Consider the following 13,068-nt stretch of genomic DNA (forward strand, 5'->3'; position numbering starts at 1 on the left):
ATGAGTGCAAAGCAGTCAAATATATAATTCTTAGAAATTCCAATCATTTTCCAATGACAATGTGACATTATATATGCGTTATCACTTTTATAAATGATTAAAATATTTTTATATTTTAAAACATAAAAATTATATGGTAACTTATTTAAACGTATATTAATCAATGAAAAGTTTATTTAATTCATCTATTAATATAAACAGATTAATTAACACTATTATATGGTAAGTCATTTAAAATTATATTATTTGGTAATTCATTTAATTTATTATATGGTAAGTCATTTAATTATATTAATCAAAGTATTTTTCACCGAATTTTTCTAGAAATAATAATCTATTAATATAATTCATATAGCTTGAATTATAATAAAATTAGCATGCTTATTTTTAATAGGAAAAAAAAGCAGACATAAATAAAAGAACATGAGGGAGAAATAATAAAATATGTTTGTTGTGTTCTTGGTATTTTTATACTCTTATGTATTTAATTTTTATTTGTTTGTCGAGGTACATGTACTTTTTTGTGTTACTATAAATGTGAACTAATTAGTTTTATGTGTTTTTAAAATGTTAAGATAAATTTCGTAAGAAATTTCAATAAAATGACTATCTCTACAATTGTTAAAGTCAAAGATGAAAAATATAATGTAAATTGAAAGTAAGAAAAGATTATTTAAAAATTAATGAGATGTATTTTTTATGCTATAATAAACTTTTAAAATGTATGATAATAAAATTTTAACAAAATTTATACAAATAAAATATTTTATTTCATATAGGTTATTAAAAATTGAAACATTATTTTTTCTTATTAGTTTATCAGATTTAATTAATATAGGTATTTTTTAATTTAATTTAAAATAAATTAAAACAATAATTTTAAAAGATATGTAAACTATGATTAGTTTTAATTAAAAACATTTGGTTGAATGAGTTAGTGTTTGATAAAGTAGTGTGATGATCAAAGATAATTTAACGAAGAATTTGTTTGCTTAATCCATTTTAGTTTTAAGTTAAACACTAAATTAAAAAAAATGATTGAGAAAGTGTGATTTAGATCAAATTCTGAGAAAAATTGCTTAAACTACAATTTTCCTAATACATGTTTTTATGTTTACCTTAACCAAATGTATCCTTAGTTTTAGATAAATCCTACTATATATTAATTAAGAAGTCACATAATTGACTTTTGATTATGTGTCTGTAATAGGTTAAGTTTTAAAAAATTGTTATAATTTGATTGGTTGTTAACATTTATTAGTTATTATTTTAATCAGATCTAAAAATAAAAGGTAACTCTAGAACTAATTAACATAAATTACCAAATAACACAAATGATATTACAAATAATGATTTATGGTAACTAATTGTAGAATTAGAGAAATAATATATATGTTTTATCAATTTCTTTATTTTTATCAATTAGTTATATATAATGAAATAAAATACTTTAGCATTTTCTATAGAGATAAATTTAATGGTTATATATTATTATATAAAAGAATTATATTTTTAGGTAAGGAATTATTATAACTTTTATAATTTTAAAACTCACACAAAACCGTTTACAAAAGATCTTTCATGATAAAAACCTCCGATCATTGTATTGGTCATATTAGAGTTACACAAATAAATACATTCTCTTTTTCTCTCTCTTGAGAACTAGAGTATTTTCGGTTGTTTATGTGTTAAACTAAAATATAAAGTAATTCTACAACCAATTACCTGAATTAATTATAATATTTTTTCTGTAAGAGAAAGATTTTTAGTGACTAAGGTTTATGTTTTTGAACTATTTTAAATCTTACATATCTTCTAAAAATATATACTGAATTTTTTTATTATTCAAATATTAAAATTAAAATTTTAAATTTTAAATTTCTAATTATTATTCAAAAATTATAACAGTGTAAAGATAATATATATTTTTTTATATAATATAGCTACCCGCAAAATTGCGGGTAAACACCTAGTATGTTTATAAATTTAACTATATTTAGTTCAAAATAATAAAATAATTTAAAACTATTATTTATATGTCGAAATACCCAAAACTGTTATTAATATTTCAGCTATATAAAATATTTTTAAAATAATATATATATATATATTTAAAATTATATTAGTATCAGTGATCTTTTAGTTCATAAAATATAAAATATATTATATGTACCCCGTAATTACACTATTCATTATAAATGTCACCATTCATATTTTCTCTATTGATAAAGACTTTCTTTTAAATTTTTCTATTGTTTGCTCAAATTTTTGAGAATTAATCTTCAGTCTAAATATATATTAATAACTAAATATATATATATATATATATATATATATATATATAGAAAGATTTGAGATTATCCTATGAACCGCACCGCTTAGACAAACCGCAGTTGTTATGCGGTATGTGTTTTTCTTATACAAATCGCAGTTAAACTACACCGCATTATTTAATCGGATTGTCCCGCACCACTTAGTCGAAGAGCCCAAATCAAATTAAAAGATTCTTTGTAAACAACTTCCCACTAGATTTTGGCTAAGATTTTTGCGTTTCTCGAAATAAGGAAAGAAAACGACTTTTCTAATTCTGCCGCAAGAAGGTCAGTCATTCTTCGAAACTTCTTATATTTATCCATAATATTTATTTCGAAAAGAATACAAAATTCCGAGACCCTGAGATTTTTGACCAAGTTATAACGCTTCTTCATTCAGTAGATCCGGTCAACTTCATACTTTCATAATTTCATATTTTCAATTTTTAAATATTATTAGAAACGAGTTTTTTATCGATTTTATAAAACAAATAGTTTTGTCCCGCAAGACTTTTAAAATTCAATACAAATCCCATATATTACTACTAAGGTCGTCTCTCTTGTCTGCGAAACAAATCCCTTGAAACTCTCCTAATCTCACAAGAACCACACAAGATTAAAGAAACCAAAGGATCATCGGCCGAACCAAAAATGGTGAGCCCATTTAGAACTCCATGTACTTCTCCAAGAAAATCAAGAAAAGCGAGCAAGAACCCTTATTCAAACCGTGGACTTGACAAATTCTCCGAGCTTCTTTCAGAGCTCGACGAGAAGAGACAGATCATCTACTCAAAGAAGGTCGATTCCAGTGGCCCGCCTCTTGTCCGATTCGTGTTCACAAGTTCCGGTGAGTGTGTCCCAGTCGTGATCAAATCGTCTTATCTTCATAAACAGAAGAATACCAAAGATGTTGCCGCTTCTGCTGCTGCTAAAGTCAAAACAGTAGTCAACGAATCGAAAACAGAGGAAACAAAGAAAACAGAACCTGAAACAGAGGAAAAACAGAGCTGTGTTTTGAATGAGAATCTGAAGAAGATCACAAGACCGAACCGTTTCTTTCCCGTGACTGTGATCTTGGTTCTTGTTTTCTTGGTTTTCTTTGGAAGATCTGTTGCGATCATGTGCACTTGTATTGCTTGGTACTTGGTACCAACGATCAAGGAACAGAGAGGAAACAGAGGATCTTCATCATATGCGATGAAGAAGAAAGATTTCGCCAGGAAGTTGAGTATTGAAGACAGAGCATCTTTTAATCCAAGAACTGTTCGTAATCTTTCTCCTCGCAAGTAGAATTTTCGTTTTCTGGTTGCTCGTGAGAAAACCGCGTGACCGAGCAAAAACGTTTTTTTTTTTTCATTTTGTGAAAGTTCTTTGGTTTTATTTTCTTGTTATCTTTTGTTTCTTCACTGTTTCTTTCATAATTCTTAATTATGAGACAGCTGAATTAGCAGATATATTGTATATTCTTCTTTTATTCCCTTAGGGTTTTAATGTCCATAGGTGTAAATATGCAATGGGAAGATGTTCTTGTTTACAGATTATCTACCGACTGTTGCAAACATAGTTTGAACTTTGAACATCTTCATCAACCTAATATTATAAGAATTCATCAAAAAGAAGATGAAAATAACTTTGTTAAGTTCAGTTTAAAAAAAATAAAATAAAATAACTTTGTTAAGTTTATTGATTGTTTTTTTTTTTTTTTGAACTGGTAAGTTTATTGATTGGTGTGTTATGGAATAGGGATTATCTACTGTAAAATATTTTTTTTATAGGCAATCTTCTCTTTAATCCAGTTTAGAATTCTATGTTTCTTACTTTGTTTTGGATTTCTTGAAAAGGTTATAATATTGGAAGATTTGTGAATGTACCACCACAACACATGAGTATTTGTTTCGTTATGAATAATAATAATATTAATGTGTTTTTAGGAGAGCTGAGCGCACAATCATCCCTTAATCGCCAAACATTACAACATTGTATCCACGTGTCGAGTAGAGATGGGCAAATAAACTGAACCCGAAAATCCGAACTGAATCCGATCCGATAAAAATGAATCTGAATCGATCTGAACCCGACATAAATACCGAATGGATCCTGTTTTTTGGTATTTTGAGTTATGGATATTATTCGAACCGAACCCGGACCTAAATGGATATCCGATAGAACCCGAAACATTTAAAATCACAAAAAGAACTTCTACCAAATATGATTTTAATTTTTAATATGTATCCAAAATACTTTAAGATATTATTGAACTTCTAAAATAATTATCTATTGCATGAAGGTTGATGTTGGAAAGTGGCGGTTGAAGCCAAAAGTTTTTAGATTTTGGTTTTGTTTTCATTGAATAATGTTTCTCATTTCATGAGAACTTAGTTTTTGTTTTATGATTTCATTTATCTAGTTTTCTTTCTATCACTAACTATGTTTATCTTTCGCTTGATTTTAAATGATCACGTTTGATGTTTTTTCTTATTTTTGATTCGATTTTACTTATTTTTTGGCTATTAAAATATGTACAAATCATGTATTTTAAATCCGAAGAACTGATTTCGTTTATGTTTTAGTTACAAAATAGGTACAAATCAAGTATTTTTAAACCGAAGAACCTATTGGGACCCGAACCCGAAAGTACAATGGGTTATTTGAAGATTTACTAACCCGGACCCGAACCCGATAGAACCCAAACCGGTCCCGAACCGAACTTTTATGGGGTTGGTTTTGATAAACCCGAAAAACCAAAACCCGAATGGAAAAAACCGAAACCCGATTGGGACCCCGAATGGCCATGCCTAACCATGAGAATGAAATTCAGAATTCTTCGAGAAATAGGTTGGTCCATCTTAACTTATATTATACTTTTTATTAAACTAACTATTAAATTGATAAATAGTGTACAAAAAAATATTCTCGCACTTTCCTTAAATAAAGTATACGGAATTGCCTAATATGATTTAACGTATATATGACAATCAATGATTATGAATAATAAATATTTGATAATGGTTTTTGTGTCTTAGCTCTTTTTTGTTTAATTTTATATTATTAAATATAATAAACAACCACATTAATCATATAAAAAATTTAATTTTTTCTTATATGTTATATTTTGATTTTTTAAAACGACTATAAATTACTAAAAACATTAAATGTCTCACACTAAAATTTTGTGATCAATGGTTTAATTTTTTTAGTAATAACAAGATACAAATGATCATAAATCGTATAAATATGAAGTCTCATTTACTAGATATTCATATTATATATTAACATAGTTTAAAATTAAACTATTTAACATAGAAAAATACTTAAATATGATATTTTCTAAATTGTATTGAAAAAGTATTAAAACTTTAATATTTTAATTTTGAAATTTGCATTCAAAAAATCGTACATTAGAAATTTTGTGTTTATCATATGAGTATGAATTCTCAATAATAAATATTTATATTAAAATATACTATATATCTATGTCAATGTCATTGAAATTTGGTTATATACCATATAAAATAAATAAAATAATTATTTTGATTTATTTACTAAAAAAATATCGTAAATAAACAAGATGTATTGTTTTGATTTATGTTTTTACTCTAATTTAATTATATACATAATACGTAAATGAATATAAATAAATAATAATAGATAAAAATTAGTTTTATATATAACGATCATTCCGCGTAGAATAGTGGGTGCCTAGTTTAATAGTTTGTGATCATGAAGTTGAATAAGAGATCACATCTCAATAATTTGTGGACCGTAGACTTCTAGATTGATGGAAGTTTTACTGAGTTAAAGGTCATATCAAATTTAAGATTCGTTTATTAAATAATTATTTAGTTTTTTTTAACATCCAAAAGTTAATATATTACTCAAGTTTATTTCCGCATAAATGTGAGTTGTGTCACGTTGATATAAACAAGTTTATCTAACATGGATAAATAAATTATTTTTGGGACTACGTAATGTAGATAAAATTTAGCATGGATATATGTAAGATATACATGTTGAATTATCCATTGTGAAGTCGTGTCCATAAAGTTATTCATTGTCTATAAATTATAAAATTATCACTTATGTAATAAACAGAGATTTTCCACATAATTTTTCACTTAAGTTTTAGAAAAGAAATCATAAAACTTTGTTTTCTTCTCCTCCAATGAACCATCATGATATAACCTAGAACCGGACTAGTTTGAGGGAATGTACGGATCTATTTTCGGTTTTTGATCTTTGAAAACGAGGGATCTAGAATCCGTTTGTAAACGGAGTTGAAATAAATACGGTACTGGATGAGTTGCATGAGTTTGTTATAATAGCAATGCTGCCTGGATTCAAGATTTCAAGTATGTGACTAGAGAGTGAATGATAGTGGATAAAGATTAGGTAGGTCTTTTGGGCGCAGATGAGAGCTAGTTGAAATGTCATGAAATTTGTGGCTCCTTTGCCTGTTATATGAAGTACAATAAACATTACGTTTGCTGCTTATTTTAGGTCTAATACACTTTGCATAATCACGAGTTGTGGATTAGATATGGGAAACTTGTAAGTCTATAAAGCTTCATCCTCATTGGCTAGTTTAAAATTTACTTAATTATTATAGGCTAGGAAAAATGAAAATGTAGGTACATGATTAGTTAATGAGGTTTTGTGAGCATCTTGAGTGAGATTTAATAAAACCAACAGACTATCCAGTCCTTACGACTGAGACTAGGGACCTAACATTCAGGCTCTTCCACATGGAACGTGTCTTATAGCAACCTTGCAGCGTCTCTGAAGTCTGAAGATGTTAATATTAATGTTTATCTTTTCAGGCTTGCGGCGTACGTAGCAGTCATGCTTGAAATCTTGCTAGTTTGATCCCTTTATGAAAGTCATCAAGAAATCAGGATATGATTTTTCTAGTTAGCATGATTAGGTACCAAAACGTCAGACATTAGCTCATTTGTTTAATATTTATATGATTTTTATGTAAACCAAACAAGATTTGATTATGATTAAAATTTTGATTATCTGTTTTTTATATTATTTTAAGGTATTCTTCTTGTATAAATGCCGTTGTTATCTAGATTTAAAGAAAAATTTCAACATATCATCACCAATTATATATAACTAGGTGTTTTCCTGCACCATGTGCAGTAAGAAATTTTTTAAATCTAATGTATATTTAAAAATAAATTTATTAAATATTAAATATTTTACTATTTTCTTACTAATATTTAATATAGATTTGATATATATTAAATCAATTTGCATAAAACTAATAAAAATTGTATAATTTTCAAAAATTTAGCCTAAACAATATTTATAAAATTTGTAGATATATAAGAAACTAATGATTTTACGGTTAGATATTTAATTTTTTAAAAAAAATTGTAGAAATTTTTGAAAGCTTTAGTAATACAAATTGTATAATTATACAAAAATAATAACATTTCGAAATTTGAAATGTTATATATGAATATATTTATTTTATAGATGATGTATGAGATATTACTATATTTAAAAAAAGTTTACCAAAAAAAAATATCAATATTAAATGTAATATATGAATTATTATTATATTCTAATAAGTTTGTCAAAAATATAAATCAACATTAAATGAAATTATCCATGTCATATTTTTCCGGAAGCCATGTCATCAATTTCAATAGTCATCTCATATTTGTTTTGTGAAATTAATTGTAGAGATGACATGTAGCAAAATCACTTCGCAAATATAGTCCGAGGACTAATGAATAAAAGAAAGGGAGACGGTGACTTTTATATATTTAGATGGGTTTTTCTCAGACACAATATAGATTTATAGACATTCTTAATGGAAAATTCATAGGTTACGGTCATCTCAAGGAGTCTTGCGTTCTGAGTCGTTTATTCTAATCACATCATTTTGTCCGGTTCAAATGACTTTTTACCTCCCTTCTCGGTTTATTTTAGAATTTTATCTAATCACTCAGAAAATATGAATCATTGGTTATGGATATGGTTGTGCACTTGTGCTTCTAGAAGTTTTGCTATTATAAATTCTATCGATAAATATAAATATATGATTCTTTGGTTACGGATAGGGGTGTCAAAATGGGTCAAATGGGTCAACCCAACCCATAATCCAAATGGGTTAATTGTTAATGGGTCATGGGTCAACCCAACCCAACCCAACCCAACCCATTTATGGGTTAATTGTTAATGGGTCATGGGTCAACCCAACCCAACCCATTAAATGGGTTGGGTTGACCCATGATCCATTAAATTAAATGGGTTAATGGTTGATCCATCAACCCAACATTTTTCTAATGAACCATTTTTAAGTTGAAAACCAACTTGATTAAACCAACATGAGTATTGTCATGAGTATAAGTATCAACCGTATAAGTATCAACCCAACATCTTTATAATCTAGTCTTCGATAACTTCATCTCCTCGATTTCAAACTTGAGCATTGGATCACAAACCACTTTGTTACTCTTCAGTTTACCTGAGGATTCAAATTATGCCACAGGAATCAAAAACTAGCATGGAGGAGTAAGGAACACGAGAGATATGTGACGTACACGAGAGATATGTGACGTTTTAGCAAAGAAGTATCTTACCAGCTATATCAACTAATCAAGCTGCACCATAACTACAACACAATACACATAACTGAAACGAGTTATAGCTACATCTGTTTTCCTACCAAAAATCCTCAGGTAAACGTTGACCAGCGTACCATCTTTTGTTCCCGTTAATAAACCCGTAGCAGGATCAAACCTGGTTCAAAAGAGACATAAAGAGTCATGTACTCATGTGCATCAGCTCTGTTTTTATGTAACAGGAGGAAAAATTAGCTTACTTGGGGAGAAGATGCCGTGGACATTTCACAATAGCTTCTCAATGCTCAACAAGTAACCTTCTCAAGCTTTGCATTAGAATACTCTTGAAGATCAATAGCTTCCTGTCATATGGTTTATAAGCAAGTTGAAAACAGAGGCAATGTTAGTACATTCCAGATTCTATCACCAAGAGAAAAAAAATCACATGGGCAATAACAAGTTCTATACAAGAATCTCAAAACAGAAACTTGACACAATCAGATTAACATTCTAAATACACGACATACAGACAAAACCCAAAATTCAGAAACCGAAACTATAGCAGAAAAGAGGATTGGATTGGGATGTGATGTAGTAATTGTGGAGGAGATAAAGAACCATTAACAAGGAAATCATAAACCCAAGTGAATCTATAGATCGAACCCAAGCAAAAACGAACACAATCATAAACCCAAGCAAAAACGAACCCAAGCGAGAGAGAGACGGCGAGATGAGAGACGGCGAGAGAAAGAGAGAGAGACGGTGAGAGAGAGAGAGACGGCGAGATGAGAGCTTCAAGTTCCTTTCATGGTGAGATGAGAGACGGCGAAAGAGAGATGGCGAGAGAGAGATACGTGAATTTTTTTTTTCTTTTGGGTTTTCTTAATTAAAAACTAAATGGGTCAGAGTTGACCCAACCCAATAAACCTATTTAACATGTTAACCCATTAACCTATTAACCCATTAACCTATTAACCCATTAACCCTTTGGATCAAAAATAAACAGTTCATTTGGGTTAATGGGTCAATTTAGGTTGGGTTAACCCATGGATCATGACCCATTTTGACACCCCTAGTTACGGATATGGTTGTACAACCGATACTAGTCAAAAGCTTGGATGGATGTAATCATGCAACCCAAAAAAGTTTGTTCCCTCATTGTTACAAAGGTGGAGTATTTTACCAAGTTCGGTGTGATGTACTTTTTAACCATAAAATAAAAGATGATCATCCGGCGTAATACCACAACTCCGATTCGGATCTTCAAAAAGATAAATCTAAAATACAAACCACTTCCAAAGTTCGTCTTACACCTCATCTTAGAGTTTTACTCCTGCCAAAAAACAGGTTTAAGACATCAGGAAACATCTTTGTCTGGATTTAGTATTTTATAAAAATATGATCATAAAGCATACATACCCTGAATCTCTTTCGACGTAAATCATCCGTATTGTATCCAGCAGTCTCGTTTCTGTATCCATCATCTCTGTGATCCGATGCCCTCCTCGAGTTTCGGAAGAACCCAACCTTGTCCCATGTTAGTTCATAGTCTGCCTTTAGCCGAGTACCTTCCTGCTCAGATGACCCCAAATAATAACAGATTACATCAGTCATGTTACAATGCCTCAAGTTCCCCAATTCTTTTCCTATACACAATCAAACAAAACTCCATCTACTTACTTTCAAACAAAAGCTACTGAACAGGGGGTGTATACAGATGTTACAAAACCGGTAACAAATTACATTCCAGAATATAGTTTTGGATACAGCAACAATATCCCCCAAAAACACAGCAGCAGAATATAGTTTTGCATACAAGAGAGTTCCGGAATCCGCAGAAACATCCAACAAACACATTTTTGCGAATGAATCAAACTCGAGTGCAATTTAAGGAGCTTACACATCAGAACAGAGAAAGCTACTATTCCACGATCTCCCATTCTCCCCAAAAAAATGTGTCTAGTAAAATTCTTGGTGTAGATATTTTTACCTTTTGCATAGAGCGGCCACAGAAAGCCTTCATGGCATTCACAAAGTCGTTGTACTTCTCGAACTGAACAACAATCTTACAATACAGACCTGATACGAGGTCTCCACTGTACTCATCTGTGTCCTTGCCTAGATTATCGTCCTCAGCAACATTAAAATTCCTATAGAAGATTAGTTAAACCAGCACAACAGAAAATTATTGATTGCATTAATAATTAAAAAAAAAAACTCATTGGTAAACAAAACAAATAAGAGCATCTGATTAGAAGAGTTGAACATTCCAACGTACATGGCACAGCAAGTTCGATACAATGACCATGATATAATATAATTAAACCAGAGAAGTGCAGACGAGACCAAAATTAGTTGTTAGGCAAAGGGTTTCGTCCACCGATTGCACTTGGCAAAGAAATATCATACAAGATGTCATCTCTATGTGTAAAAGCATAAAATCCACCGAAAGAAGCACAAACCAATCAATGTTTTTAGTAATCAATCTCAGTTCCCATTGTGTCACACTTTCGAAGCAAATTGATGAACTTTCGGTTTTGCGACGAGGAAACTTAAGACATATACATAAGAAAATGTATGTACTATCATCCTATGTATGAAGTATATCCAAAGCACCACAAAAACTCAATGAATACTGTGATAAGCACTCTCAACTCCAATATTGGCCCCATTCATAGAGAAAATTTAGGTTGATAAAAAAACACAGTTTTGGACAAACATAGTCAAAACTGGAGAGGAAAAGAGGAGAGAATGTTACCTGATTTTGCCAAAGGTGGAGAAGATAGTATGAGCAACCAACATAGAAGGCTTGGATGAAACTCTTGTCTCTGCAAACCATCTTGATGGCACACCTCTCAGTATCATTGTATCAGCCTCTCTCCTCCCTTCCCTTGGATGCCCTGCAAAATCAAACACCCAACCAAAAAAAAACAAATCAAAACGCTTTCCAACAAAATCAAATCTCAAAATCAACGAAACCTCTAAGATTACCAAACTCCTCCCAATCTTTCTTCAACCTCTCGAAATCATCAGAAACAGGAAGCACCACAGTGAGAGTATACTTCACTCCTTCCAAATTCACCTCAATACCATTCATCTTCTCCACCAAAACCTTCCTCCACTCTATAAACTTCTTCTCCAAAACCTTCGCATCGTCATCCTTCTTCTTCTTGCCTTCGAGAAACCCTAAATCTCGGATAAACAACGACCCATGCGCCACTGGCTCATCACGCTTCCTTTTCTTTAAGTCCCTGTGACGCCGAACCACGATGTCTTCTTCTGAGATCGTCACGGAGGGGAAAGTTGAGTTCTTGAGGAAATCGATCAAGGATCGCTTGAGCTGCCATTCGTCGATGGGCTTTGAGACGGAGGGGACGAGAGGGTGGATTGTGAGAGAGAGCTTGACGCGTGAGACGAGAGAGAGGCCGTTCTCGATTTCTAGGGTTTCTAACGGAGATAGCTCTTCTAACGATCGCATTTTTGGGTCTTCACTCTTTCTTCGGCTTTTCACTGACGAGACTAGCAGTGAGACACTTTTTTGTATTATTGAACTAACCGAACCAAAACTAAACCGGAAACTGCACCATTGTGATTCGTGAACATAGATCGGACGACTGATATACTTACTATTTTAAAGGTTTCACAAAACAAAATGTTCAGATTTTAAATATATATATATTTATTTTGATTTTGAATTGGATTCTTTACTTTTCTCCATTTTCTTATAAACTTTAATTATTACAAATGTATGATCCACTGACCCGTATACGATTTGGATCCATATTTTTCAAAAGTTTTATATAAAGATGTCAAACGGGTCATTCAGCTCGCTGCGAGCCGCATCAAGATTTAAAGGTCATTGCTAAGAGACAAATCACATACAACACAGCTTGAAAACAACGTCTTACCCATGCGAATTAAGATGCAAAACAAACAATTTAAAGTCTAAGAAGACCTTCAGTGCTCAAACTTTTGAAGCTAATGCAAAATAATCTGCAGCTTTAATCACTAAGACCTTGTTTATTACTATTTATAAGTAAAATATATGTTATATATAGCTATTTGTAGATAGAAATGTTGCTCCCTTATTAATATGAATTAGATGATAACCCGCGCGCATGCGCGATGTGAGTTTTTTTTAAAACTAATGTTTGTTCATTAAATGGTTTTAACATTTTGCA

General features: G+C 30.6%; 2 protein-coding genes and 1 long non-coding RNA gene across 3 annotated transcripts; 2 read left to right on the forward strand and 1 right to left on the reverse strand.

The window, feature by feature from the left end:
• Window positions 1-2,717: 2,717 nt before the first annotated feature.
• BNAC01G28220D lies at window positions 2,718-3,853 on the forward strand. Its single transcript, XM_013814720.3, has one exon. The coding sequence runs from the start codon at window positions 2,964-2,966 to the stop codon at window positions 3,600-3,602; it is 639 nt and encodes a 212-aa protein (XP_013670174.1). The 5' UTR covers window positions 2,718-2,963; the 3' UTR covers window positions 3,603-3,853.
• A 4,835-nt stretch (window positions 3,854-8,688) lies between these two features.
• On the forward strand, window positions 8,689-9,308 carry LOC106374768. The gene is made up of 2 exons (XR_001275081.3): window positions 8,689-9,004; window positions 9,130-9,308. It is a non-coding gene; the product is annotated as an uncharacterized LOC106374768 (long non-coding RNA).
• A 682-nt stretch (window positions 9,309-9,990) lies between these two features.
• LOC106376702 lies at window positions 9,991-12,473 on the reverse strand. The gene is made up of 5 exons (XM_022695061.2): window positions 11,879-12,473; window positions 11,646-11,787; window positions 10,878-11,037; window positions 10,307-10,459; window positions 9,991-10,220 (listed from the first exon to the last, which is right to left on the reverse strand). The coding sequence occupies exons 1-5, from the start codon at window positions 12,363-12,365 to the stop codon at window positions 10,215-10,217; spliced, it is 948 nt and encodes a 315-aa protein (XP_022550782.1). The 5' UTR covers window positions 12,366-12,473; the 3' UTR covers window positions 9,991-10,214.
• Window positions 12,474-13,068: the final 595 nt, after the last annotated feature.

Source organism: Brassica napus, chromosome C1 (assembly GCF_020379485.1).
Source record: "Brassica napus cultivar Da-Ae chromosome C1, Da-Ae, whole genome shotgun sequence".
NCBI lineage: Eukaryota > Viridiplantae > Streptophyta > Magnoliopsida > Brassicales > Brassicaceae > Brassica > Brassica napus.